General features: G+C 35.4%; 4 protein-coding genes across 5 annotated transcripts; 2 read left to right on the top strand and 2 right to left on the bottom strand.

Annotated features, from left to right (window-relative positions):
- The first annotated feature begins 438 nt into the window (after positions 1–438).
- Positions 439–2,405, top strand: LOC7470073 (vesicle-associated membrane protein 711). 2 transcript variants are annotated; one of them, XM_002325162.3, is made up of 4 exons: positions 439–874; positions 1,054–1,244; positions 1,353–1,516; positions 2,041–2,405. In XM_002325162.3, exons 1-4 carry the CDS (start codon positions 652–654, stop codon positions 2,129–2,131), a joined length of 669 nt encoding a protein of 222 aa, XP_002325198.1. In that variant the 5' UTR covers positions 439–651; the 3' UTR covers positions 2,132–2,405. The 2 variants fall into 2 exon arrangements, with proteins under 2 accessions (XP_002325198.1, XP_052305125.1); XM_052449165.1 differs by having other exon boundaries at positions 744–878.
- Positions 2,406–4,115: 1,710 nt separating this feature from the next.
- LOC7459871 (uncharacterized) lies at positions 4,116–14,392 on the top strand. The gene is made up of 5 exons (XM_024590587.2): positions 4,116–4,302; positions 4,490–5,094; positions 6,010–6,130; positions 12,604–12,663; positions 12,774–14,392. The coding sequence occupies exons 2-5, from the start codon at positions 4,643–4,645 to the stop codon at positions 14,196–14,198; spliced, it is 2,058 nt and encodes a 685-aa protein (XP_024446355.1). The 5' UTR covers positions 4,116–4,302; positions 4,490–4,642; the 3' UTR covers positions 14,199–14,392.
- A 1,104-nt stretch (positions 14,393–15,496) lies between these two features.
- Positions 15,497–18,773, bottom strand: LOC127904732 (uncharacterized). The gene is made up of 3 exons (XM_052449201.1): positions 18,205–18,773; positions 17,726–17,910; positions 15,497–16,184 (listed from the first exon to the last, which is right to left on the bottom strand). Exons 1-3 carry the CDS (start codon positions 18,644–18,646, stop codon positions 15,702–15,704), a joined length of 1,110 nt encoding a protein of 369 aa, XP_052305161.1. The 5' UTR covers positions 18,647–18,773; the 3' UTR covers positions 15,497–15,701.
- Positions 18,774–20,039: 1,266 nt separating this feature from the next.
- Positions 20,040–26,068, bottom strand: LOC127904712 (putative clathrin assembly protein At5g35200). Its single transcript, XM_052449056.1, has 16 exons — positions 25,772–26,068; positions 25,040–25,164; positions 24,864–24,933; positions 24,690–24,787; positions 23,661–23,802; positions 23,482–23,582; positions 23,129–23,212; positions 22,965–23,015; positions 22,795–22,860; positions 22,627–22,692; positions 22,442–22,522; positions 22,263–22,340; positions 21,617–21,766; positions 21,428–21,503; positions 21,039–21,151; positions 20,040–20,882 (listed from the first exon to the last, which is right to left on the bottom strand). The coding sequence occupies exons 2-16, from the start codon at positions 25,136–25,138 to the stop codon at positions 20,508–20,510; spliced, it is 1,650 nt and encodes a 549-aa protein (XP_052305016.1). The 5' UTR covers positions 25,139–25,164; positions 25,772–26,068; the 3' UTR covers positions 20,040–20,507.

The raw sequence follows: 26,068 nt of genomic DNA, 5'->3' as shown, positions 1-26,068 counted from the left end.
AGTTTATAATAAAAAAAATACTTTTCCTTGACTTAGAGGTAGCAATTGAATCTAACCTAATGAACACCAAACACAATTTCTTAATCGAGATATCGATAGGAATACTTAATACAAGGTTTTTGCTTCCTTGTTCATCTCTTTTAATTAAATGATATATTTTTAGTTGTGAATATTTACCTACATAAATACTTACAAACACACACATATTTATTATTAACTTGTAATATTTCTTGAAGCATGATTTTTTCTTTCATACATAAAACTTATTTATCAAATACATTTTGAATTGGGAGATCATTAGGCAATACTTTGGGCTTAATTGTCACATCCACCCATTAATGGGCCAGACCTCTTTCGTGCCCACCAAACCCAGTCCAACCAAATTCAGCCCAACGTCATGTCGTTCATTTAAAGCCTAAAATTCTCTCCCTTTCAAATTGCAGACTCCACCCTGTCTCTTCATGCCAAAAAAGGACCTGCACAACTAAATTTATCCCCATCAAAACCCCAATAAAAATTCCAAATCCCATCTCCATTACCCACCCTTTAGAACCTTGTTAGCCATTAACACAAAAAAAAAAAAAAAAAAAAAACTCTCTTGCCCTTCTCTTTCGGGGTTGGGCAAGAGATCATAAAGAATAATACATCACAATGGGGATATTGTATGGCATGGTGGCAAGAGGTCCTGTGGTCTTGGCAGAATTTAGCAGCATTGCACAAACAAATGCAAACACCGTAGCAAGGCAGATTCTTGATAAAATCCCTCGTGGAAATGAAGATAGTAATTCATCGTATTCTCATGATCGTTACATTTTTCATGTTAAAAGAACCGATGACCTTACCGTTCTTTGCATGGCTGATGATGCCACCGGACGTAAGTAAGCTTTGTCAGGATTTAATTGATTTAGATGAATGCCTTAATCAATCCATTCATGTTTAATACATGTTATGTTGTTGTGTTATTGCTGTATCAAACAGGTTCTTGCCGTGTAAAATTTGTAGATTTTTTTTTGTCAATTGTAAGGTGTAATGATCGCTTGAAATTTTGTGCAGGGAGAATCCCATTTGAATTTCTCGAGGACATTCATCAAAGATTTGTGAAGACATACGGCCGTGCAATTCATACATCTGCTCCCTATGCCATGAATGAAGAGTTTTCCAGGATCATGAGCCAACAGATGGACCATTTTTCAAATGATCCGAATGCGGATCGATTGAACCGTTTACAGGGTGAAATGAGTCATGTAAGCCTGATCGCATTTCTTTGTCAAATGGTTTTTGATCAATTTGAAAAATCATATGTATGTTGCGCTTAACACATTGCTGAGCACGGGATGGGATATTATCTGCAGGTAAGGAGTGTCATGATCGACAACATTGACAAAGTGTTGCAGAGGGGAGATCGGCTGGCGCTGCTAGTTGAAAAAACTTCCACATTGCAAGGAAATACAATTCGCTTTCGGCGACAGACTCAGCGTTTCAGAAATACACAGTGGTGGAGAAATTTCAAGCTCAAGTAAGTTAATCAGCTAGATAAAAACATGAATGTTCTTGCATAATTGGACTTGTTCATGGAAATAGACTTTGTACTTGCTTCGGATGTGCATTTGTTGACCATGTTGTGCTTAAGAAGGAATGGAATTTGCACAAGGACAACCTGGGTTTCACACTGGACTCAAGTTATCTGCAGATTACTAGTTCTCATGGTAGACAAATGGAGGACATGTTTTCTCTGTCCCGAGATTACAAAACTCTACCTAAGAGATGTCGTGTTTTATCATCCATGTAAATTCAAGATAACTCTAGTACATATCATCTAGGTGGGATTAGAACAACGCCCTGCTTCCTTCAAAACGTTTCAAGCTTGACCAAATTATGACAATGTCCTTTGTAACTAGACCTTACTGTGGCATTGGTCCATTTACAACATCTGCTTCATTCATTTTCATCAAAGGTATATTATACATGTAAGCAAAGTTGCCTGAATTATGTGCTATCGGAAGCATGAAAGAGTTATGCTATTTTCATTTTGTCTTGCAGGGCTACATTGATACTATTTCTCTTGATTTTCATTTATACTGTACTCGCATTGTTTTGTCACGGCCCTTCACTTCATTCCTGCTTGAAGTAGAAACGCACAAGATCAGCTGCTGCTGCTGCTGCTGGATGGCTTATTATTACATATTCATGGGTTTGTCCTACTTCTTTCACTTTGTAATTCTTTTATTCAAATGAAATTCAGTGTTGTAATTTTCGAGCAATCCTCAGGAGATTCAAATCTCTTGTACATGTACAAAGGATTCAAAAGAAATCCTGACACATAAGTAAGCGTGCATGTACTCTGTTACTCTGTTCCAACATTTTAATGCAGGGAGTTGAACTGAAATGATCTACCATTGTAGCTATTCTACCCATGGCTAAAATATAATGGTTTTCCTAGACAACCAAGGAAATTCAATCTTTTTCTTGAATACAAATTCAAAATAATAACATGATGACAAGTCAACAAATGTGTCGATATTATTCAAATCAAACTCATTTATAAATTTCATTTCAACTTATAATCACATTAATTAGATCAGGATTCATCGGTATTTCTTAAACAATTTTATTTTTTTTGTTAGTCAAAGCCCGTTTTTACTTGCAACGGGCGGCCTTGGAGAGGATCTGGAAACTAGTATTGGACGCAAGCGCAAGGCCTTTATATGTGTGTCTAGCGCCCAGCTCCTTGCACCTACCCTGCACCCCGCGTCCTAGGCACCACGTTTGAGCCCAGGCACTAGGCTTGTGCTTGATGCTCGTGGGCTGGGGCAGCTCGCCTGAACCCAAGCATTAGGCACTTGCCTAGCGCCCACGGGCCTAGGTATCACACCTATTTCTTTAATGATTTTTTATCAAGCTTAATTTTTTTTTTCTTTTGCTTGAATTACACTCAATATAAATATTAAATGTATAAAAATCTTCATGATCTATTTTTATTTTATTAATATTTATATAAGAGATATTTATGTCTTATTAATACACATACAAGAAATAAAAAAATATTTATTTCTTGTTAATGCTGTAAGTAAAAAATAATTCTTCAACCCCTCTACCAAAATAAAATGACAAGGTTCATGGATTGTAAATACCCCTTCAACTAAATAGATAAAATATTTACAATTTTTTCATTCTCTACATGTTATTTGCAGAGTCTCTCTCACAAATATTATTGTATTATCTGTCTATAAATATACTTATTTAAGCATTTAAGAGTTTTCTAATTTATCAAAAACGATCTTTTACAGGTATGACTTTCAACATAAAGTTACCCACTCATCCTAGTTAAGAAGAATGAATCAAATTACACGAATTAAGTGATTAATCAATTATCCAACTAAAAAAATCTTATTTATAAGCTCTTTAGATTTTAGAATATCATCAAATATTTAATTTATTTATGTAAGTTTATCTAACACAAAAGATTGATCCATTCTTATTAAAAAAAAATGAAATCAAAGAATAATGAAAAATCTTGTGGTGCTGATAGAGTTATTAGTTGTATATTATTAGCTATTTTCCAAGCTTATTTTGAAAAATAAAATATATACAAAAAGAAAATAAAATATAAAATTTATGATCCATAAAAATATTCTAAATTAAGATTTCTCTCTCTTAATTATTTGTATCTCTTTGTTTCTTAGAAGTGAGTCTAGAAAATAATTTCAATCCAAATCAGAATTTTCACGACTAAAAGAAAATCCAAAGCATCATTGAGCAGGTAAGAAATCATAGTTATAATATTCAATAGTTAAGTTGATCTTTGGATCAACATATTAATCCAGGCTATATTTAAAAAAAAATTAAAAACAAAAAAACAGAAAAAAAAAACATCGTTCTTTCAAAGTTTTGGTCTAAAGACTGGTATGAAGTAAATTATGGCCGGTCCATGCTCTAAATCAACAAGATACCGAATTGACCCGCGAGTTGGGCTGAGCAGGTTTTATAACACTAGAAGAAACGCCATCGTCTAGCTAAAAGAGAGGAAAGGCCCGCAATTGTAGCAGCATATCCTTTACGAAAGGCGACGTGTCGGTTCCATGACAAAATATCTTGAATACACAAGTGACACGTTTTCCAGTTGATTAGATTGAGCTGACCGCACCAGCGCTAACGATCCTCCTCCTCCCCCGCCTCTTATCCACTGACTGACAAACCCTAATAATTTAAAAATAATAAATAATAAATAATAAATAAAGCTCCCAACAGTAATGCTAAATTGTATGGCACTGTCTCAGACTCCCGATTTCAATACTTGAGGAGGTAAACACTTCTAAACCATAATTTAGAAAGAAAAAAAAAAGAAGCAATTTTTACGTGCTTTTTTTTATTAATTAATTTATGTTTACACTTCTAAATTGTGATTTTTGTTTATATTAATTTTATTTTTTGATTTATTTAGTGATTTATGTTTGATTGGGCATTGATTGAGTTTGTTGTTTTGGATCAGGTTTTTGTAATGGCGAGATGTCAGAGAGAGTTTTCAAGGTTGTTAGGAATATTTTTTTTTTTAAGTGAAGGGTTACGGAGGGTTGAGGTTGGGATAAGGTATTAAGGTCTCCTTTCTGAAGGGTTTTTGAACACTTGTGTGAAGAAGAGAAAAATGTTGCAGCCTGTGGAATTTGAAGGGAGTAATGATAATAATGTGACTGGCTTGTTGAGAAAGAGAAAGCTGGAGCGTGGCACAGGATGTATTGAAAACAATAGGCCATTTCAGAGTAATGTTCAATGTGCTGGTGTTGGTTCTTTGGCTGTTGGCTGCCAAGATAATTTTGGAGAAAGGAATCGGGTTCATGGGGATGGGGATGTGACAATTGGGAAGGAAACAGGAGTGGTTGTTGGAAAATCAGGACATTCTTTGGTGGAGATGAGTCCTAAAACCGGTGGTAGTTATGTTAATGTCGTGGTTGAAGGTGGTCGGAGAAATGGATCACCGGTTGATGAAATTAAGTCACATGTTGGGAAGTTAGCTTCAATAGTTGCTCAGAAGCTCTGGGATGGATCCCTTCAGCTAAATTCCTCTGTAACTGTGTCCCTTGTTGCCTTCTTTCAAAGGTTTTCTTCACTACTTACTATAATTTTACTACGGATGGTTCAATTAGTTGGTCAGTTTTTTCCATGAAGATGAATTTTAATTTTTTTTTTTTTTGCATGCACCATTTTGTATTTTGTAATGAATCGTGTCTATGCATGTATTATATGTATGTGCCATCTTTGTTTGTTGTTTCCCAGTTGTAAGGATTACAATGCTTCACACCTCCAAAACCACTCGTCTCAAAGCCCCTGATATAAAGGCATAGAGGTGATGAATGCCATTACCATGTGCTCTATACACATCACTACATTCTGCTATTTCATATCAGCTTTAGTAGCAACAATTGCAATCACATTTGGACATTCAATCTCCATAGTGATTTGTAACTTCATATTCCAAGCTTACATGCAATGAAACAGAAAACTTGTGAGAAAAAAAGAAATTTCCACTGTGCTCTTGACTGTCATTGATTTTACATAATAAAATTACTACAGCTGTTCTTTAGCTAGGTGCTTTGTTTAGAGAAAAAAATACACTCTAATGCCATTAGAAATATCCCTTCTATTGTCTTCAGAAGGGAAGGAAGAAACAGACAAGAGAGAGAGAGGGAGAGAGACACTGACCTTTAGCAATGTCTCCACTCTGAACCCTTTTTCTTTTTAACATACATTGACGCTGATTGTTTTTCCTCACTATCAATTCCTATCTAATCTTTACTGGCCATTTCAAACTTCATACTGACAGCTTGTTTTCTTCCCACTTTATAAACTTGGTATCACAGTAAGACATTGTTTTCATTATTTAGTACTTCTTTTCAACCTAATTCTGTGTAGAATCTTATCAGTTGCTTGGGCACTCACACTCTGTATATGTGAAGGACAGAATTGTGAAAAATCCTTGTTGTTCACCTCCACCATAATGATTTTCTTATGTAGTGGTGAGAAGATGCCTGATCTCAAGTGGTCTGAATTTCTAGAAGTCAAAGGCAAAGTTAGACTAGAGGCATTTGAAAAATATGTTCAAGATCTTCCTCGATCACGCAATCGAGGGTTGATGGTAAGAAACCATTTTTTCTACATGTCATTATTGAATAGACAACTAGATTTTACAACTTTATTAACTATACTGCTTATATAAGTGATGTTTTAAGTGAATATCTACATGGCATGATTACAAGTGGCCTTATAGAGGGTTTCATTTACCTAGTTGATTAAAGTCTTTTTAGTGCTTGCTATCTGTTATTGTGGAAGAATAATTGCACAAGTTGAGCCGTTTCATAATGGTGGGAAATAATTTCTAATGCCATATTGTTTTAGTCTTTATTTGGGTATCATCTTAGGTTGCTTTTTTCTTGATAATGTTATAGGAAGAAAAGAAAACCTGGAAATGCTGGAGAAGATGCATTTGGTTGTGAAAATATTTAACAAGCAAAATGAAAAGTCTAAACAAGGAAAACCATAAAATAACTATATGAGCTGTGTTATACATCAAAAACAGAAAGAGAGTGAAGCTATGTGAACGGAGAAGAAAACATGAAAGAACCTTTTTCCTCTGCTTCTCAAAATAAGCTAGTCAGTTCATATCAAACTCCACCAGTATGCCTCTTTCTTTTTCTTTTTTCTTTTTTGTCTTCCAGCATGTTGCCTCTCTGATAAGATGTCTGGACCATTTCAAATCCTTCAATTTTATTTTTGTCATGTAAATGATCCATGCATGACAATTATACCTTGAACACTCTTCCTTATGCATTTTCCCTTATGCTTCTAGTTGAGTAATACCTTGAACTTGACTTGTAGGAACTTTGGTACTGCCTTGCAACACTCGAACTCAATTTTCTTTTTCATTAGCTAGTTCCCGTGGTTCTCTTCTTGCGAGGACTTCATGTCTGGTCCTATACACCACACTAGCATATGTTTTCTTTTCTTTTTTTGGAAAAAAACTAAAACAAGATCTTAAGTTTCACTTCTAGAAGTGTATTACTTGCAAATCTATTAAATGTTGTGTCAGATACATGGGTTCATAATGATGAGTGAGGCAACCACACGTGTTAGGTACTTGTATGGAATAAGCCAAAACCAAGGCGTCAATGCCACATGAAACTTGAACTAGTTCTTATTCTAACAATTAATTTTGTACTTCTTTCCCATGGTCTGTCCATCACCAACTAATTACCTTTTTCAATTGCACTACTACACAACTATCATCATCTCCTACCTAATCCTAAAAACTAACACAGTGTTTAGACGCACTTCCTAACAGCTGAAAGACTTTACTAGCTGTTCTGCTACAATTCAAATGTACTTTAAGGTTAAGAGATAGTGGAGGAATTCCTAGATATCTTCACCGACTCCAATAAGAGGAAGCACAAAGAGGTTATTAATAAAGTAAACCTTTTCCTAATATGAAGAACCCTTAAAAAATCTTCACCACTGACTTTTTAGGCAAGTGCACTGCCAAACAGGCCCTCTTGTCTGGCAGATTTCATCCTTAGCTGCTTAAATGTAAACTAGTTGGTAGAAACATGAGCATTTTGACACATCTTTTCTTTAGTTCAGTAAGTCATATTTTGGAGAGATTAAGAACCAAAAAATGAAAAAGAAAGAAAGGAAAAGATTTCTACAGGCATCGACTAAATGAAGGATGAACCTATTGCTACAACATTCAAATGTTTTGTTAAAGGTGCAACAAGATACATAAACAATGATGACGTTGATGTATCTCATGCTTTGGTTCGCCAACTGCATGGTTTCATGGAAATGATGGAAAGAGAGATGATAGGTACTCTACATTACAATGTCAAAATCCCACCAAACCTAACCATATTGTAAATGAACAGATATAATTAACCAAATACTGAATTTCGTATGGGTCTTGTGGATTCATTGATAGTTCATTTATAGCAAAAGACACCCAGGGGCCTGGACATATGTGCCTTATATATATATATTCCTGTATATTTTGAAACAGATATTAGCTACTTAGTGGAGAGAGTGATTAGTGCAGTTAGAGAGGAGGGAGGTTATTGGGAGAAATATCAGTGGTGACCCTTACTGGGGAGCATTTGAGAGTTAAGACTGTGAGGTCCTTATTGGTTTAGAGACAGAGATGTTGCATCGTGGTAAAGCTTGATGAAGACTTGAGTTTGGTTCAAATCGGAATACTTTAATAGCTCTACCAAAGTTTTATCTCCTTTTTTGGAAACTTTGGATGAAAACTCTGAAGAATCTTCCTTTGGTTTGGGTGAACTCGGACACATTAGAGACAATCTTCTGTTTCTTGCTGTCCTAACATATTGTCGAATCAATTCATAACTATACATGCCATTCATTAGAGACATCTGTTATTTGTTGCTATCCTTTTTGCAGCATGTTGCTATCTTTTGCTATATTATCTGCCTTTCTGATTGCATGACCATCACCATTTCCTGCACAATCTTCTGCAAGTCCTCTGGTTTTACTTGAGTTATCTTACCTTGTTGTTCTAAGTTATATAATTGCTGAATACTAATTAGAATTATCTGAAGGTTCATGCTCCACTGCATCAAGAAGGCAGTGATGAAGGGTTGAATTGATATTTTAGAACAAATTAATTTACAGAGATTAAATAATTCAGGACATTTTGACATTATTCTATGTTAGGCCATGCTTTTCTCTTGTTCCCTTGGCATTTAGATGGGACTGAGGTAAATTCTGGGTTTGAAAGTTGCCTAGTAAAAAACACTGCTCTTTTGCATGGTAAAAAACACTTCTCTTATAGCCCAAATGCAGAGTTTGCACCTACACAGTAAGCTTTGGCTGGAATATGGATGCCCAGGGAAACACACCCACAAGGTGAAATGGGCAGATTTATGCAACGACCTGTTAAAACATCGTTGAGATTTGGCAACTTTGACCAACTGCTTCTGGCTAATGAGGAATCAAATATTTTATATGGATTAAGACAAAGAAAAGTAACTAATTCCAGGGTCACTTTGGAAAGTTACAGATCGCCTTTACGTATTTTAAATCTTTAAGAGAAGCTGAGATGGCAGGGTGAGAGTCAAAATCAATAATTGAAAATTGAAACTTATAAAATAACAAGTAAAATACTAAAATCTTAGTTAAAAGTCATAAAAGAAAAAAAATAATGTCTGACAAGTAGTATATAGGCAAAGCGTAGCTCAGATCAATGTTGTCAAACTCCCTCGTAATTCTTATTCCATTGTTGGGAGCGAACAAAAATTAATGGAGTTTAAATAAAGAAATTGAAAATAGGAGCAATTTCCTCGATCCAAAAAAGAAAAGAAAAACAAAATAAAATAAAAAGAAAAAAAGGGCATTCTTCAGAATTTCAAGGTAATATTCGTAAATCCCACCAAAATTGCTTTTCTAGACTCCAGATATCTTGTTTCTAAAGAAGCCTATAGCATATATGGTGAAGGGTTGTCACATTGCAAAACCAACGGATGTAGAAACGATACCTAAAAGAATGGCACCAAATCACTGATTGAACTTTTACCGGTTTCAAGTCAATGGCTAAAAGCTTGGCAATAATGACTTTTGGTCTAAAAATATCACACTAAACCCAGAGAAAAGAGTACTACAATTTGAGCTAACTTTTCCTCATCTATACCTAGACACCGCAGGCTCTTGTTGGGGGATGGATGCTTCCTCTCAGAGGGCATCATCGCTCATGAGCTCCATGCAGAAAGGAAAGCCTGCAACTCACACTATAAACTATTGAATATTAGAGTATCACCTTTCATTTTAAATGGGGCCCAAATCTCTTGGGTCAAAACTGGTTTTGACTAAAAATTGATTAGTAATATGGATTGTGTTCAAATATATTATAGTTACATCCAATGTGGCTATATAAAGATATGAATATGCTATGTAAATATTAACAGTATCAGATTTGTCCCAAAAGAGGGGGAAATATAAAGAACTGTAAAATGATACTTATTAACATGGTACTACACGCCAAAAGCTTGTGCACTTATGATAACCAAAAAAAGAAGAAGGAAAATCCACATCAACTTGTTTATAAAAATGCAGGCAAGTTACTACCAAATCCTGTAAAATCATAAGAAATACTAAAAGGTGTTGGGGATTTATTGTGCAAAATGCATCGTAGATCCCTTCATAAGATACTGTGGACTCATGGTTCAAGTGTTTTTTTTTTTCGTTCCTTTTCTTTTTCTTTTTTATTTCGCTCTTATTGGATCAAATTGTAGTCCAATTTAGACTAATTTGTTAGGGGAGGGTGAGATTGGAAGATAGGGGATCAAAGTGAAAAACAAACAAAGAAAATAGATGGTATTTTCAAACTTTGGGATGAAATACCTATTTTTCCCTTAAAAAAACCAAGAAATCATTCTGTTGGGGTAAATCAGTAATTTCACAATGGTTAATTTTTCATTCCAAAATTTAAAAGGGGCAATTATGCCTTTTTTTATAATGCACAATAAAAAGACTCAAATATAATTGGATTCAAAAAAATTTAAAGCTTATGTTCAGGGGTGTTTTTGTTCTTTTCATTTTTAATGAATAGTAAGATGACCTGCATGCCCTTGGAAGTGGATTTTTCATAGCTTATGTTCAGGGGCATTCCTATATATGCACTTGGATTTTATTTTATTTTTTGTAATTATCAGGTTGGTTTAGGGGCAATTGTGTAATTTAATATATACAAATATTATTAAAAAAAAGTTATTAACGTGGGTGTTGCATGCGTCATCTCATTAAGGGCTATTCGGTTGTCAAACGTCGCCTTTCACGGCAGCGTTTGAATCGTCTTGGTGTCGCCTCCTCCGGGAGGTGACGCGTGTGGCCAAAGACCGCCTAGTTTGGTGCCGGTAACCTTTGTTTTCTTCTTATTCTCTCTCTCATCCTCAATTTCCATTCCTACACCTTCAAAGTCTCAAAGAAGCCTTTCAATTTTTATTCCCCTCGGATTTGGTCCGTGTTCTTTTTATTAATATTTTTTTTTTAAAATAATTTATAAAATTAGAATTCTTTTTCAATCTCTTTCCCTTTAAATTTTTTTATCTTTTAAATTTGGTCCTTATTTTTTTATTGTTATTTTTTTTATTTGAGATAATTTTTAAAATTGAATTTTTTTTATAATTTCATCTTACGTTTTTTTCCTATCAAATTTGATCCCTATTTTTTTATTGTTATATGTTTCACTTTAACAATTTTTTTTAAATTTTTTTTGTTCAACCTTAAACATTAAATTGGTTTGGAATTAAGTTTCTTGATTGAGTATAGGTTTAAGATTTCATGAGTTACGAGCTTTAGAAATTAACCCATGTTTAGAAAATTTTTCCGGGTTATCTTGGTTTTTTAAAATTGATAAAAAAATTTTTGATTTCATCTTTTAACATTAGATTGGTTTTTTTTTTTTTTTTAGTTTCGACATTCAACATTCAACATTCAACATAGGGTTGTTTTATAATTAAACTTCCTAGTTTTTCTCAATTCACTTTCGACCTTTTTTCTTACTTTTTATTGGTACGAATAAATGTTTAATTGAATAAAATATTTATTCTAGGAAACAGAGTTATTAAACACGATTGAGTATATGACCATGTTGCCAAGTCAAATATCTTAATTTTAGTTATTTCTTGATCAAATATCGATTTAATTAATTGGATGTGCGTATAAGCATTTTGATTTATGATTGAATTTTTTTTTTATATCCAAAAACGCATTGAAAAAGCCTGTATATTAAATTTTTTTACTGAAAAAAATTACCTAACTCGCGGTGAAGCACAGGTCAAATAGTTAGCTTAAGCTATTCAATGTCCCTGAAATGCTAAACAAAAATTGAGGTGTTGGAATCATAAAGATTATTATTATTCATGAAAAGATAAAACTACTGATAAACCTTTCAGAACCTAATCATGGAGTTGTTGGTGTATGGATTAAATATGTTAATAACAACTGTCAAAATTTTTAGAGATTGTAAACTTCTGGATAATTTTGAAGAGTATTGTTTTACTCTGGATATCTTGGGATGTTTAGGTTTGGGGAATGCTTTTGTTTGTTATGATGACTGGCCTTACACTGGATCCTTGTTGATGGGAACCCTACAGTGCCACTGGATTGAATCCCCACCACACAGCCATGTATGATGCTAGTATGTATAAATGAGAATAGAAACTGAAAATTCAGATCATTTACAATTGTACTTGCAAGTTCAATACGTGTTCTAGTTCAGCAAGGTGAGTCACAAGCTGAAACGTTGAGAGCTGGTTCTAAACAGTCTCCACTCTGGACTTCTGAGAAACTGTAATGTGGGAGGACAGCTGCTTATTTTGCAAACTGACTAGGCAGAGATACAAAAAAATTTGTAGTCTGCTTCAGAGAAAAAAAATTTAAACAGCTTGTGCAATGAAAATCATGCTTGTTGACGTATAAAGTGATTTCAGACCTGATAAGTATCAACTAAGTTTAAAATGCGCAATCCCCAGCCCATTTATAATTGTTGAAAGTTGCATATATTTGTTTCAAATGTAAAAACTAACAACTGCATGCGAATATCTTCAGGTAATCTCACTTCGCTGTAAAGAAGGGTCGTCTAAATCTGGACTGGCAGGCATGAAGGAGGTTAGTGGGTCTAAAATAAAGAGAATATTAATGTTATGGTATGAAGTGTTTAATGCATTAGAAGAATTTTTTATCAGTTGGTCTTCTCATGCTCTCGTCCACACCTACAGGTTGCAAAAGGATACAAGAAAGGGAAGAGGGTTGGGTTTGTACAGGTCTCTCAGGGTATTGATCTGTATGTGTGTCCTCGCAGTGATAGCATAATCACAATACTTGCTAAACATGGGTTCTTCAAGGGAATGGCTGCTGTTGAAGATAACCAAGACTCGTTGATTGGCTGTGTTGTATGGCGAAGAAATCAAGCATCTTCAAGTTCTGTTCTTGAGAAATCTGAGAGAAAGCACGGTTCCTTGTCTGAACAGCCTCTCAAGTCACCTTCAGACTCTTCAGTTGAAAGGGTAGATCATAAAGCTTTGTCTTGTTGCATCCAAGTTGGATCAAGAACAGATTGCACAACTCTTGATGGTGATGAAAATAACAATGTTGAGCACAAGGATATTGAGACTAAACAAGTACAGACTGAACTGCGTATCACTTCTTCCACCATCAATAATCTCTTGCTGACATCTACGATTCTCAGCAATTCACCATCCATGTTGAACGGACTTCAAACTTCTTCAACTCATGACTCTGCCTCTTATTTGCCTGCTATGGGAAAGTTATTGCAAGTCGGGCCACTTGTTATGAATAACTCAGAAGAGAAACCTAAAACATCAGAACTTTGTAAACATGGTTCACAGTTGTCAACTGACATCGCCAAAAAGCCACTGCATGCCCCATATGATGATGATCTTCCAGAATTTGACTTTGGAACTGCTTGTGGTATTTTACAAACTCCAACAAGCAAGCCGTTGCATGGGGTAATTGCTGACAACAAACTACCAGCTGAAGAACTTAAGAAAATCCTCGAGTCATTGCCCCAAATAACACCAACTGTACAGTCAATGCTGGTTTCCAATCAAAGGGAATTAAGAGATTTCAATCCTCCCAGGCTTCCTTTGGATACCCTTTTGAAGATGCCCGTGCAGAGGAAAATTTGTGTAGATGGTATGAACGTTCTCCCGCCCAATTTAGAAGAAAAGCGTATGCCTGTTACCACTACTTCAGCTCGCCCCTTGAAAAATCTTTTTGATGATGATGATGAGATGCCTGAATGGAGCCCACCAGACTTTGAGCTTCTCAGGCAACATGTTTCTGATACAACCAGGCCATCAACAACTTCTACTTACTCTAAAGTACGAAACTTGATTTTTGAAAGACTTCCTCCTGGCTGTCCTAATAACCTGCTCTCTTCTTCACCAAGATCCGCCTATGCTCGGTTTACTCCCCAGGCAGGCATCAGTGCATCTCATCAGCTGATGAGTCATAATGGGAGACCAGCACAGCCCAGTCTCTCCAGTGAATATACACTGCATGGTCCAAATTCATCGACAGTATTCAATCCTAACCCTCTTCCTCGTTCAGGACCACCTCGTGACCCATTTGATGCCAAGCTTCCAGTCCACCATGGTGGTTGGAATCGTCGGAGGTGTTGATGGTTCATTAGTGTTGTAGACTAGGGAGTAAGTTAAAACACTGTACATATCCATCTTCAGATAGACAGAAACGCTGAAGAAATGCTGCTTTGATAGACATGTGAACCTGTATATAATCGGCAAGTGAATATTCAGAGTTATTCCTGGAAAGTTCAGTTTTATCATCTACTAATCAAGCTGTTTTTGGTTTTTAAGATGTTAGCAAGCATTCCTCAAAATGAAGCAAGTCCTTGACATCTCAGGGATCCAGTTTAAGGTCACTCTTTGACCATCCTGAGCATTGCAGTTGCTCCAGCAGGCTATTGGTTATGCAGTAGGGTTTCTATTTATTAACTTGTTGGGCCATAAAATATGCTGGCAAAATGCCCCCAACTTATGCATGCTACAGGTGGTTTCAAATTAATTACTTGTGAGTAAAGAGATTTCCTATTAGCATTTATGATATAATTTCGCTGTGTTGCCAAAAATGAAATGAAAAACATGATTGAGCTGATTTAAGTCGCCAAAAACCCCAGGATTTATTCAAGCTTCATAAATAGTGCCCGAACAACGTTCAAATCGTCAAATTGGTGTGAGATAGCAGGGAAAGAAAGTTGTTCTTTGAAACTGTTTTTTTATTATTATTATTATTATTATTATTATTTCAAATTAATATTTTTTGATATTTTCAGATCGTTTTGATGTATTAATATTAAAAATAAATTTAAAAAAAAAAATATTATTTCAATACATTTTTAAATAAAAAGATATTTAAAAACAATCCCTACTACAATGTTTCCTTGTTCGGAGAGAGTCTTTGTTACATGATCTCAGTCTTAACATTCACCACCTTCACTGATAACTGCTGTGACTGTGACCCAAAAAAGAGTTGTGTTTTGTGTAGTCATCTGCTGTCGAGCTTGGAACCTCGCAAAGTTAGTTGCATGCATGATTATTTGAGGAAATGTACGAGGAAGGAGATTTCAATGCTTTAATTACTCTTTTGCTGATCTGAACTGGAGATCTTCCACAGCCCAGAATTTATATCCCACCAGAAATTCCATTCATTCCATGCAACCTAATACGATAAGATTGATTACAAGTTGATCTCTTGTCATTAACACAATATTAATCACAATCAGAAGTCTTAGGTTTATGCATGCACTTCTCTCAGATTAGAGATTATGCACACAATCCTAAATGGTTTGCATCAAATAACGCAACAAATGTTCAATAAGATAGTTGAGAAAATCCACTCAAGTTATGACCTAGAAAATTCCAGTTCTTCACTCAGGCATATAGAATAGCATAATAATACATTTGAATAAGACGTACTTATAATAACTTGAATATCAGTTAAGAACAAAGACATTTATGTAACAGGTTGGAATCCATAAGTATAGACACCAGAGGGGGGAAGAAAAAATGACGAAACTTATGTAACAGGTGGAATTCTGCAAGTGCAGAAACCACAGGTAAGAGGAAAAATGTAGAAACTTTACAATAAATCAGCTATCAAACAGGCTAATCATATTCATCAACTTTATGCCAGTCACTAGACTCAGCATCCGAATCTTTATCACGAGAAAATGACTGTCTTGCCTTAGGTGGACCACCCTGAGTGTCAGAACCTTCATTCAGTTGGATCCAATCACTGGATCCACTGGGTGAAGGAGCCCTAATGCTCCGTGCCTTCCTAGAAGCTGATAATCTTATTGAAAAATCACTATCATCATCCTCTAGATCACTGAATGACACATCCTGTTCATCTTCAAGCTTTTTATGGTTATCCATTGAAGTGCTATTGTCAATTTTCTCTTTTGAAAACTGTCTAGAATTCTCTTCATTAATTTTTAAGCCTTCAGTAGCATCTGCAATCTCAGTGATCTCTTCTTGAGATGTTGTAATCTCTCCTTGTGTACCACTCTTGGAATTCTTGGAGCTTTCCACCTTAACATTCCTCTTGTTTTGCAGCTTCTGCAAAAGTAAATTTCTTGTTTCAACTATCTGCAACAAGCCAACAGTTGATGTGAGAGTACATGGTAAGAAGAATGAAATACAAATGTCACTGCAAACAAAGGTCTGTTGCATCCTGCTCTAAACTGTGATCATTATTGGGATAATAAAGTTTTAGTTTATCAAGTGACAAAAAGGTAAGAAATGAGTCTCAAGTTTCATGCAGGACATGTTATCACATGAAAAAACCAAGCAATAGGCCGTTAATTCCCAATTAAGAGATATTTGAAGATTCAGTCTCCAAAATTTCCTTTGAAAAATCAATAATAACTAAATCAACAGTCCTTATCACTTGATACATATAACTACCACCGCACAATAGCTCACTTAGGATTAACAAGATCATTTTCCCAATATCTCAGATGTCCGAAACCTCAGAACTTCAAAACCAAATTCAGATGAAACACTTTGCTCTAGTGTCAAATTATATTACATCAATTTCATCGGAAAGTGCAGCAATGGTTTGTTTTCGATAAGGGAAAAATTAAGTGTACATATATTACTAAAATTTGAAGACCTTACACTTTTGTATTCCCAGGGGTGAGTTTTGTATAAGAGAGCATGATTACCAATTACTCACAGATACGTTTCATTCTGCATATTCGCAGAATTGTTAAAAAATAACCATCCCTTTCCCACCCCTCTTCTAAGATGAGAATTAAAAAGCATGCAAGTGCCATCATCCTCACATCTTTCAGTTCCGGTTCTCAATGTCAAGATTGAAGAGGATAATAATTCCTCAAGCATCTAGATGAGTAGATTGAATGCTATAATTTCGATTGCAACTTTACAAGAACATAAAAGAAAATCCAAGTAAGAAAAGACAGCTCATGGCAAGTTATAACAGATTATGATCCCATCAGATGACAGAAGTGAGTCACCTTCTCAAAACTTTTCAACAGCAAGGAGATCAATTTTTTACACACGAAATATCAGAAACCAATTAACCTCCAAAGTAATGGCATGTAAATTGCAGCTATGCAAAATGTTTTACTAACTGGTATATTATCTGCTTAAGCTTGCTAGATGCCTACCACTAGAAGATCAACCAATGCCTCCCCTTCCCTGAGACATATCACACTGCCAGTAAATTTGAGGGATGAGATTAATAATGCAACAAAAAATAGCAGTGTATACTACCCCTTCAACCTCTGCTCAACAACAAGTACAGAAGTAACAGACACCAATTCTGGTTTCACCAGCTTTGTGGCTCGAAATAATTGCACTTCAAAATGGTGCACAATGTGTTATCTACTAATACAATATCTACCTATGCTCACCGGAAGCTTTAACATGCACTCAGACTATGCTCAGTTGAGAAAAACCATAAAGCAGCAAAACTAGTATCACGAAGTACCCTTCGGCTAGAACAACAATAATAACAAAACCCCATTATAATTTCACTACTATTGCAACTAAATTGACCTGAAAACTACTCTTTTTTTATTGTTTCAAGGACTTAATGCCACAGGAAAAACAAACTTATACATAAAATGAACAAAACATAAATCATATCAACACAGAAATGTTACCTGGGGAGTCGATAGAACCTCGAAATCATGTTCATTCAATCTCGGAATCAACAATATAAAATAAACCATCCAAAATCGGCCATCCCCCATTTCACTCCGAAGATTATTTCTAAGTTGTGCCAAACTAGGAACAAAATGTTCAACATTCAACACATGTTCTCTTTGAGCATCAGTCATTCTAAAATCTGCAAGATACAAAAATTCCTAATTCATCTTCACCCAAAATTAAAATATCATTCACATATAATAAATGATTTTCGCAATTCAAAATCCTGCAATTCGTATAAAATCTATAATAACTACATCAAATTTTACGCAAATTCAAAAGGGCAAGATTCCTATAAAATATTAAAATCTATAATAAATACATCAATTTGTTTTCCTTTCATATACAATTTTTTTTACTTCGTAATTAAAAAATAATAACAAATATTCACTACTGTTTTTTTTATATATAAAAAAACAAGGAAATAAATTACCGTTTTGGAGTGGTAAAGGAAAATCAATCCAGCATTCAGGTCTCAAAGAAATCTCCTTAACAAATCCAATCACTTCCTCATTAATCCCCGCCACGTCGTCACCATCACTGTTCTTACTGTTAATATCTTTAAATTGCAAGAAATTGGAAGTGAATTTAGAGAGACCTGATTTTAAACTGTCACCGATTTCAGCGAGATCGTTGCGAATCCCAAGGAGAGCTTGTGATGATTGAGAAGAAGAATCGAACGGTTGTGGTTTGGCTGCTTGGGTATTGGACGGCGGTGGAGGTGGAGGCGGAGCAAGGAAGTTAGCAACGCCACGTAATTGACGGCCGATAGAATCACCGATGACCAGCAGGTCGTCTTGAACTGACGGAGAAGGAGGGTGCGGTGGTGGTGAATCCGGATCGTTGGATTGCAGCGAATTGAAAAGCCAAGACATGATCTTTTTGTTTTTTTTTTTAATGTTGTTAGAGACAGAGCATTTGAGTTGAAGGGTGAAGCTGTCTTGATGAGTTGGTGGTTCTTTCTAGTAGTTTTGCTTTTGCTATCTGATTTCGTGATTAGTTTTGATTGGGTAATGATTACAAGATTTTTACCTGGAGTTAAGAGTCGTGGAATTAATTAATCACTAATCTTAATTAAATTGTACTTAACTGGCTCATTTTTCAATCTATCATGTCTCTTTTCATTAATTATGTTTTGACCCTTTGAAATCGTGTGGTAAAAAGTCAATTTAGAATTGATTGGACGGTGGATTAACTTGTTATTTAAAAAAAAAAATCATTAAAAAAAAAAAAACTCATAACATATCATTTTAATCTATTTCCTTATAAAAAAAATTATAGATATAAATTAATCCAAATTAATTCATAAGATCTATGACTATATCATACACCGAGTCATATAATAACTAAATTTCTTATGAAAAGTGGAAATATTTGTTATGATGTTTAAATAATATATATTGTGATACTAAAATAATTGGATATCGAAAGCAATTTCATCCTGAAGTGTGCATAAGATGTAGAAGTTTTTTTTTAAAAAAAATTGCAGAGATAAATTTAGGCGATAAGAAACACATTAGGAGAAAACTAATAACGATGGCTATAAAAACTGGTTTGATTCATGAATTAGTCTAAATTAATTGGGATTAATCTAAAATAATATTGTTTAAAATAAAAATTAAATCTCACTTGAATTTTACTAGATTAACTCATTGAGTTAACTAATTTTAATCAGATGAACTCTCAACACAGTTCGATATAAAATCTTAGTGGACAAGATCTTGGATTAAGAGATTGTTGGGTCTCAAGAAGAATCCACCACCACACATGAATTGATAAATTGAATTTCCAGCTTTTCTCTTGTATTCACGGGCAGCAATTAGTCTACCAGGCAAACAAAAAGAACAGGCTGGTTTTTTAGGCCCATGTAGGGATGTGCCATTTCAGTCTTTATTGCACCATACCATGTCAAACATCACTGCCATTTTCATTTCATTTTCAAGCATAAATTGAGCCACCTTGCTCACAGAGCCAGAGGGACGAGGAAATTACTCATGGACCGACTCTTGCCAGCAAAGTTCCGTCTTCTATCAACCAACCACGACACAATAATTTCAGACATTATCTATGACCATTGAAGTACTTAAACCAACCTTAGTTTCTACATGTAAGGACTTTGAATCTCCTTTTCACCTGGTACCTCACCTGACAAATATGGATAAGTTCCTTCATTGATGTAATAATACATACATAGAGACTAAGGAAAGCTTTGGATTTGTCAACACAGCAAGATAGACTCCGTAGTTCTACTGCTTGACAAGTTCAAAATTGCTGAGAAGAAACTGCGGGACAAATAAGAGATGACTGAGAACAGTCGAGTATTATTACAAGAGCCAATGAAATCCGCAACAAATCAAACTTCGTTTTTTCTTTTCTTTTTACATCAATGTGGTAATAATCACAGAGATTACATATCATTCCTATCATCTATAACAAGGTATGAAATACCTGCTTAAGCATCAACGGCAACGAAGCAGGTTGAAAAGGCTGTAGTAGTCTGGAAAACATTATTACTAACCTTCATCGCAAATAATCACTACTCAACAGCCCTTTGTCTCACAAGTTATTAAAGAAGAATCTCATTCTGACTGACTACTACACAGGCACAACATATGGTACACAACTATCGAGTCTTCAAGCATTCCAAATCTAAAAAACAAAAACGTACTGTATCTCCCTTGTTTTATTCTTTTGCGTGTTTCCATAAAAAGAATGTTCTGTGTAAAGCGTCTAAATTCAGCCCGAGTATGGATTGTATGCTTGAACAGGCGGCATACCTGAGCCATAGGGGTGGACACTGCTTCCATAAGTGTTTCCAAAATGATTTGAAGGTTGCTGTTGTTGCTGGCCCATCATCATCATCATCATCATCTGCTGCTGCTGCTGCTGCTGCAACATGAAAGCTTGCTGTTGGCTGGCCATTTGGGACATTTGCACTGAATGTGGTGCAGCAACTGTGTTGGATGCAAAGAAAGGATCATGTACGGCTGCTTGCATCATGGGATTAGCCACTGGGACTGGCTCCCAAGGATTGTAGCTCACAGGCTGATTGCTCCTTCTAATTGCATCATCATAGAGGCTGTCTAATGTAAGTTTATCGAGCCCTCCAGCCTTCGGTATCAACACAAGTAATAAAAATCAGCCTATAACCAGAAAACTACCACATATCATGCACATATGAACAATCCAGTTTATGGAAGTTGACAAATTGGTATTGTTTTAGTGAGACATCAACTGCATACAGGAAACAAATGGTAGAATTGTTACCAGTTTGCTAGCAGCAGCGGTACTTTCATTTGAACTAGGAGCCGTGACAAGCGCCAGCTCCCAGCCTGTAGTTCCATTTGCATGTGTTGGGACAGGGGAACTTTGTTGTTCAGCTGCAATAATAGAGAACAGTAAAACTTACTCTGATTCACTATTGCAAGCAAACTACTGCAAAGAGACTTGATCCAATAATTTCTACCACCATGGTCTTCATTCTAAGTTTTAATGGTTTGAGGATTTGGTTAGAGGGTTTGCCTTCCATAATGTCAAATTTCAATGTGTCTCAGAACAGAAGCTATACATGTTGATTTAGCTTTTAAAATGAGTTCTGAAAACTTTTGAGCCATAATCCAACAGAAAGTAAGATTCGACCATCATAAAAAACTTACCAACTGGAACAATTGCAAGAGCCAGGGCATTCTTCTCATCTAGCTCTGAAGCAACTGGAACAGGATCATCCAACCCCTAGACAAAAAGGAAGGAAAAGGCAGCTCATAAGGGAACCGAAAAAATGTTCAGAATCTTCTCAGCAAGAAATGCTACATCCAAATTAAATGAAACAAAGGTGATGAACTTACCAACAAATCAGGTGGTTGAGCAACAGGCTCTTCCACCTTCACTGGTTCAGGTGGAGGTGGTGATGATGGCCGTTCCTCCTTTACTTCTGGTTCCTTCTTGTACTCTATGGCTAAGATTTCCTTAGGGGAAGCAATTTTATTATCAACGAACTGCAAAGTTGAAGATTACATTGTCAATAATAATTATTGCAAGATCAAGACAAAAACATAGCATAAAACACTGATGAAAGATGTACAAGTATTAGATATTGCTAATTAGAAGGGAAAAATAAGAAATTTACAAACCATTACAGAGAGTGGAAACATTAAAAATCTAACACATTCACTTCAGAAACAAATGCATTATTTTTTTTACGCCTGATTCATGTGAATATAGATTTGATAGAGTTTTATAGCATGCCTTGGCATGTGGGATTCTTCAGTAACATCGCATGCATGGCAAATTATAATAGTGTACCCATGGTGCACAGGCAAAAGTGGTAGATAATCCTTTAGGGAAATTCACTCCATTGTCAGTTAACCAATTGATAGCAATTTCTTTCCCACAGCAATAAGCTAATTCTCGACATAAATGATATATGGTGCCCTTTCACTGCTATGTTCTTCCCTCCAACACAAATCCATTACGCAGAGAGCATTTCTGTACCTGATCCCTCAGAGCTGTTGTCACCCTTGGAGCATCTCGCACATACTCTTCCATGGTTTGCAGGAATGATAAAGGAGGCTTCATTATCAAAAAGAAAAAAGAATTAATCAACATAGATAACAGAGAAAAATCCAGAAAAACATATGTTCCCGAAAGACACCACAAACATGAATGCAGACCTGCTCGATCTTTATAAACTTTTCTCCACGCCCAATATACATGCTTTTACATATCTCGTAAAATTCTGAAAGTCTCTCTGCCTGAAATACGCTGAAAGTTAAGAGTACACCTATGGAATACATATATAACAGCTACCCTAAGAGATTGTTAAATTGTCATTTGCACAGCATTCAGATGATATTACCTGCTGACAAGCCCTTCTATAAATTTCCAGAGCCTTTGCAGCATCAGGGCGCTGCATCTCGAAGAACTGTCATCCGTAAATGGTATTGTGAGTACCTAATTTTCTGAATAGCCTAGCTTCTGATGTGAAGAACAAAAAATGATTGGACAAAAAAATATGGTCACTTACCTTGTCAACCAAATTGGCAGTAGCATCATTTATAGCTTGATAAACTCTAATGCTCTCGGAAGCCACCTATTATTGTGGATGACAAAAAGCATAATCTGGAACGTATAAATACCCCCTGCATACCAAATCAGCTATACAAAGAATATGCATGATTTACAAAGTCCACTCACCAATTGGAGTGCCAACTGAATGACAAAGTTATTGGCTGCTGCCCCTTGTGGCTGCACAAAAAGGTACAAAATTGTTTGCCCATGTCAAAAAAAAACTCATGAATAACTGTATCCTAAATCGAGAAACCATTATATCTGTGCATTGAGTTGAGAAGATCACTTACCTGACAACCAAGAATGCGGAAAAGAAGCTGTTGCAAAGCTGGCAGTTGCTCCAGTATTTCAACTGTGTCCAGATCTTTGGTCCGCTGTATAAAAGCTTTATCAATGAATTTTTCTTGAGAACATCTAGCACAAATGTCAATGCTTAGGTTTTGTAAAACCAAAAAAAATTTATACCTAAATAAAAGAAAAAATCAAATTTATATATGTGATTGCTTAGATGTGCTAAAGTCCACATAATAGTATTTAGAGTAGTGAAATGGTTGAAATAATGAACTGTAACAAGGATTTCAATTAAAAAATCCTTAATAAATTGAGAGCCAAGATGGGTCACGGTAAAAAGATAAGTTCTCACAGGTCGATCCATCTCAACATCATACTTCAACACGCGAAAGCATTCCAACCTCTCCTCCAAAAATAAGGCATAGGTGCGAACCCAGGCAGAAAAATCCCATGCTGTTCAACACATGACAATAATCATCATAAACAAAGTTTTAACCAGAATAATCACTTCACCAAGAAGAAAATAGATACCATTTGGACTGGAATCATCTTTGAAATGGGCCATGTTAAGCATATGGCTTCGGCTTCTTCCATAATTAATGATCTCCTCGTGGAACGTCTGGTCCACTTCTCTCAAAGCCCGATGAATAACGATTAAAGTTTTCAATGCAACCTAAAAACTAGCAGCAAGTCAAACAAATTGCAGGAGAAAAAAATGGACAGATAAGAAATACACATATGCATGCATCAATAATATGGACATCAAATCACTCAAAGCATCAACTTTGGAAAGTACCATGGATGAGTTATCCATGAATCATGATAACTGCTTTCCATGAAATGAAACACGGGATTCATAAATATAGGAAAATGAACTACAGCCACCTTGATGTGACGTGCTTAACTTTCACTAGCGTAAACTTCATTTATATTTTTCTGTTTCAGATCTAAATGGCTGTAAAGGCAGGTACGGGAAATTTCAATCAATCCTGTCCATAAGTTTAACTTGCTTATGAAGAAACTTTCACTCATTTGTTCGAAGTGACAAATTATTTTTTGATGCTTCCTTCATTTTGAAAATGGTAAAGCAGAAGACTACAAAAACATGTTGCTGCAATATAAACTGTTTTATAAACATAAATGCACTGACCAACAAAGACCACAGAGATGTATATTATTCCGTCAGGTTGAAGTTCATATGCTCATCGGATTTTCTAAGGTATGAACTATAAAGCTACATGATACATCAAGTGTCTTTAGTCATGTCCTCAAAAGGTGATACATCCCAGAGGGTTAGTGTTGCTAAGCAGCATTTTATGCACTACTGTCACCTAATTGAATTCCAGTGCAAACAGAATTCCTGCAAAAATTTGAGTGCCTTGAAACAAAGAGGAAGCTAATATAGATTTGAGGGCTCCTGAAAGCCAAAACAAAAATTTTGTTTCCAACCAGGGCATGAAGATTTGCATATTTAGATTGACAGAATAGTAACATCACTTCAAGCCTCTGTATTCAGAGCTATCTAGTCACAAAGATTTCAAGTGATGCTGATGCACATACCGCCCAGTTATGTGTCCTTGATAAACGCCGTGCAAGAGCATGGATGCAATATGCAACATCAGCGCGAGGTCTAGTAGCTGAAACGGCAGCAAAAATAGCTGCATAGAGAAACAAATAGAGAGCACATAAGCTTCACATCCATCAAATAGAAGAGAAGGAGAGCCTTGGATCTACCTCTAATGTGTCTTTCCTTTGCAGGTCGTTCATAGTGATTTGTGGCCTTCACTATAGCAATATCCAATTCCTGAAAAACCAAACCATCCAACCAAAATGATCAATGCTTTAACACAAAACCCAACATCAAACAACCACAACAACAACTTCAACATTGTTTTAAACTAGTAAAATACCTTGTAATCACTATTGACTTTGGCCAATGAAACAGTGGTAGTATCCTTGAGGGCACCGAGTGCTCTCCTCAAACTGTTTTGGGTTCCACCTCCTGACATTCTCTCTCCCTCTCAATTACAGAATTCTACAAACAAACCCATCGAGTCAACTCTCTTCACACTAACTCTCTAATTCAATAAGCATTAATTTACATAAATGAATCTGATCTTAATTTCAGACCCTCAATTGACTTTCATAAGCTTACAATTACATGAATTTAGTTAGATCCAGATAGATAAAAGATAAAGCTTCCATCAGTGACAACATAATATCAGCAAAATTAACTAATTATCAAAAAAAAAAAATCTAAATCACCACCACCATCAAAATCCCACATAATCAAAAACACAAAAGAGAAAGAAAGAAAGAACAAGAAATCATCACGAAAACTAAAAAGCTATGAAATTCACCAAATTCAATGACAAGAACCAAAAATAAATCAAGAAACCAAAGCCAAATGTACAAGAAAACAGTAAAAACAATATCTACTAACACCAACAACATCCATGCTTGGCTAAAGAAAAAAAGAAGACACCATTTCACTCGTCATCACCCAAAGATCTAACCAAACCAAGAAAAAATCAAAGAAAAGAAAAGTTTACAAAATTCAAGAATACATACTATAACATCATCAAAATTCAAAACAACCCAAAGGGATTACAAGAACAAAAGAGCTCGTAACAATCCCCTACCTGAACCTGGATATCAGAGAGAGAGAGATGACGGGGCAAAGAAGAAGTGACAAAGATGAGGAAGAAAAGTCTTCCTATCTCCGTTTGACAGAGAACTATGAAAGTTTTTAGCTGTGATGGTGTATGTCCATACGAGTTCCTTGAGTTTTGTTGGGTCGTCGGCGTCTTGAATATTATTTTTATTTTTAATATTATAATTATATGCTATTTTTATACAATTATAAATAATACTGTCTCCATCGGTTCGTAGGGTAGTTTAGTTTCTGTATTAATCTCTCTCTGTCAGGAATACGGCTT

The sequence above is a fragment of the Populus trichocarpa genome, chromosome 18 (assembly GCF_000002775.5).
Source record: "Populus trichocarpa isolate Nisqually-1 chromosome 18, P.trichocarpa_v4.1, whole genome shotgun sequence".
Classification (NCBI taxonomy): Eukaryota; Viridiplantae; Streptophyta; class Magnoliopsida; order Malpighiales; family Salicaceae; genus Populus; species Populus trichocarpa.
This window is presented reverse-complemented; position numbering and strand designations above follow the sequence as displayed.

Bases quoted from the DNA above. Each gene is read 5' to 3' on its own strand.
- LOC127904732 (XM_052449201.1), bottom strand. From the start codon at position 18,646: ATGTCTTGGCTTTTCAATTCGCTGCAATCCAACGATCCGGATTCACCA. The intron at 17,911-18,204 runs GTAATTTATTTC...TGTATCTTGCAG, and splicing joins TCCTTTACCACTCCAAAACG to ATTTTAGAATGACTGATGCT. The intron at 16,185-17,725 runs GTAACATTTCTG...GGCTTGTTGCAG, and splicing joins AGGTTCTATCGACTCCCCAG to ATAGTTGAAACAAGAAATTT.
- LOC7470073 (XM_002325162.3), top strand. From the start codon at position 652: ATGGGGATATTGTATGGCATGGTGGCAAGAGGTCCTGTGGTCTTGGCA. The intron at 1,245-1,352 runs GTAAGCCTGATC...TATTATCTGCAG, and splicing joins TACAGGGTGAAATGAGTCAT to GTAAGGAGTGTCATGATCGA. The intron at 1,517-2,040 runs GTAAGTTAATCA...TTTGTCTTGCAG, and splicing joins TGGAGAAATTTCAAGCTCAA to GGCTACATTGATACTATTTC.
- LOC7459871 (XM_024590587.2), top strand. From the start codon at position 4,643: ATGTTGCAGCCTGTGGAATTTGAAGGGAGTAATGATAATAATGTGACT. The intron at 6,131-12,603 runs GTAAGAAACCAT...GAATATCTTCAG, and splicing joins CACGCAATCGAGGGTTGATG to GTAATCTCACTTCGCTGTAA. The intron at 12,664-12,773 runs GTTAGTGGGTCT...CCACACCTACAG, and splicing joins GACTGGCAGGCATGAAGGAG to GTTGCAAAAGGATACAAGAA.
- LOC127904712 (XM_052449056.1), bottom strand. From the start codon at position 25,138: ATGTCAGGAGGTGGAACCCAAAACAGTTTGAGGAGAGCACTCGGTGCC. The intron at 21,504-21,616 runs GTAAGTTCATCA...CTTTTTGTCTAG, and splicing joins CTCAACCACCTGATTTGTTG to GGGTTGGATGATCCTGTTCC. The intron at 20,883-21,038 runs GTAACAATTCTA...TTGATACCGAAG, and splicing joins CCGCTGCTGCTAGCAAACTG to GCTGGAGGGCTCGATAAACT.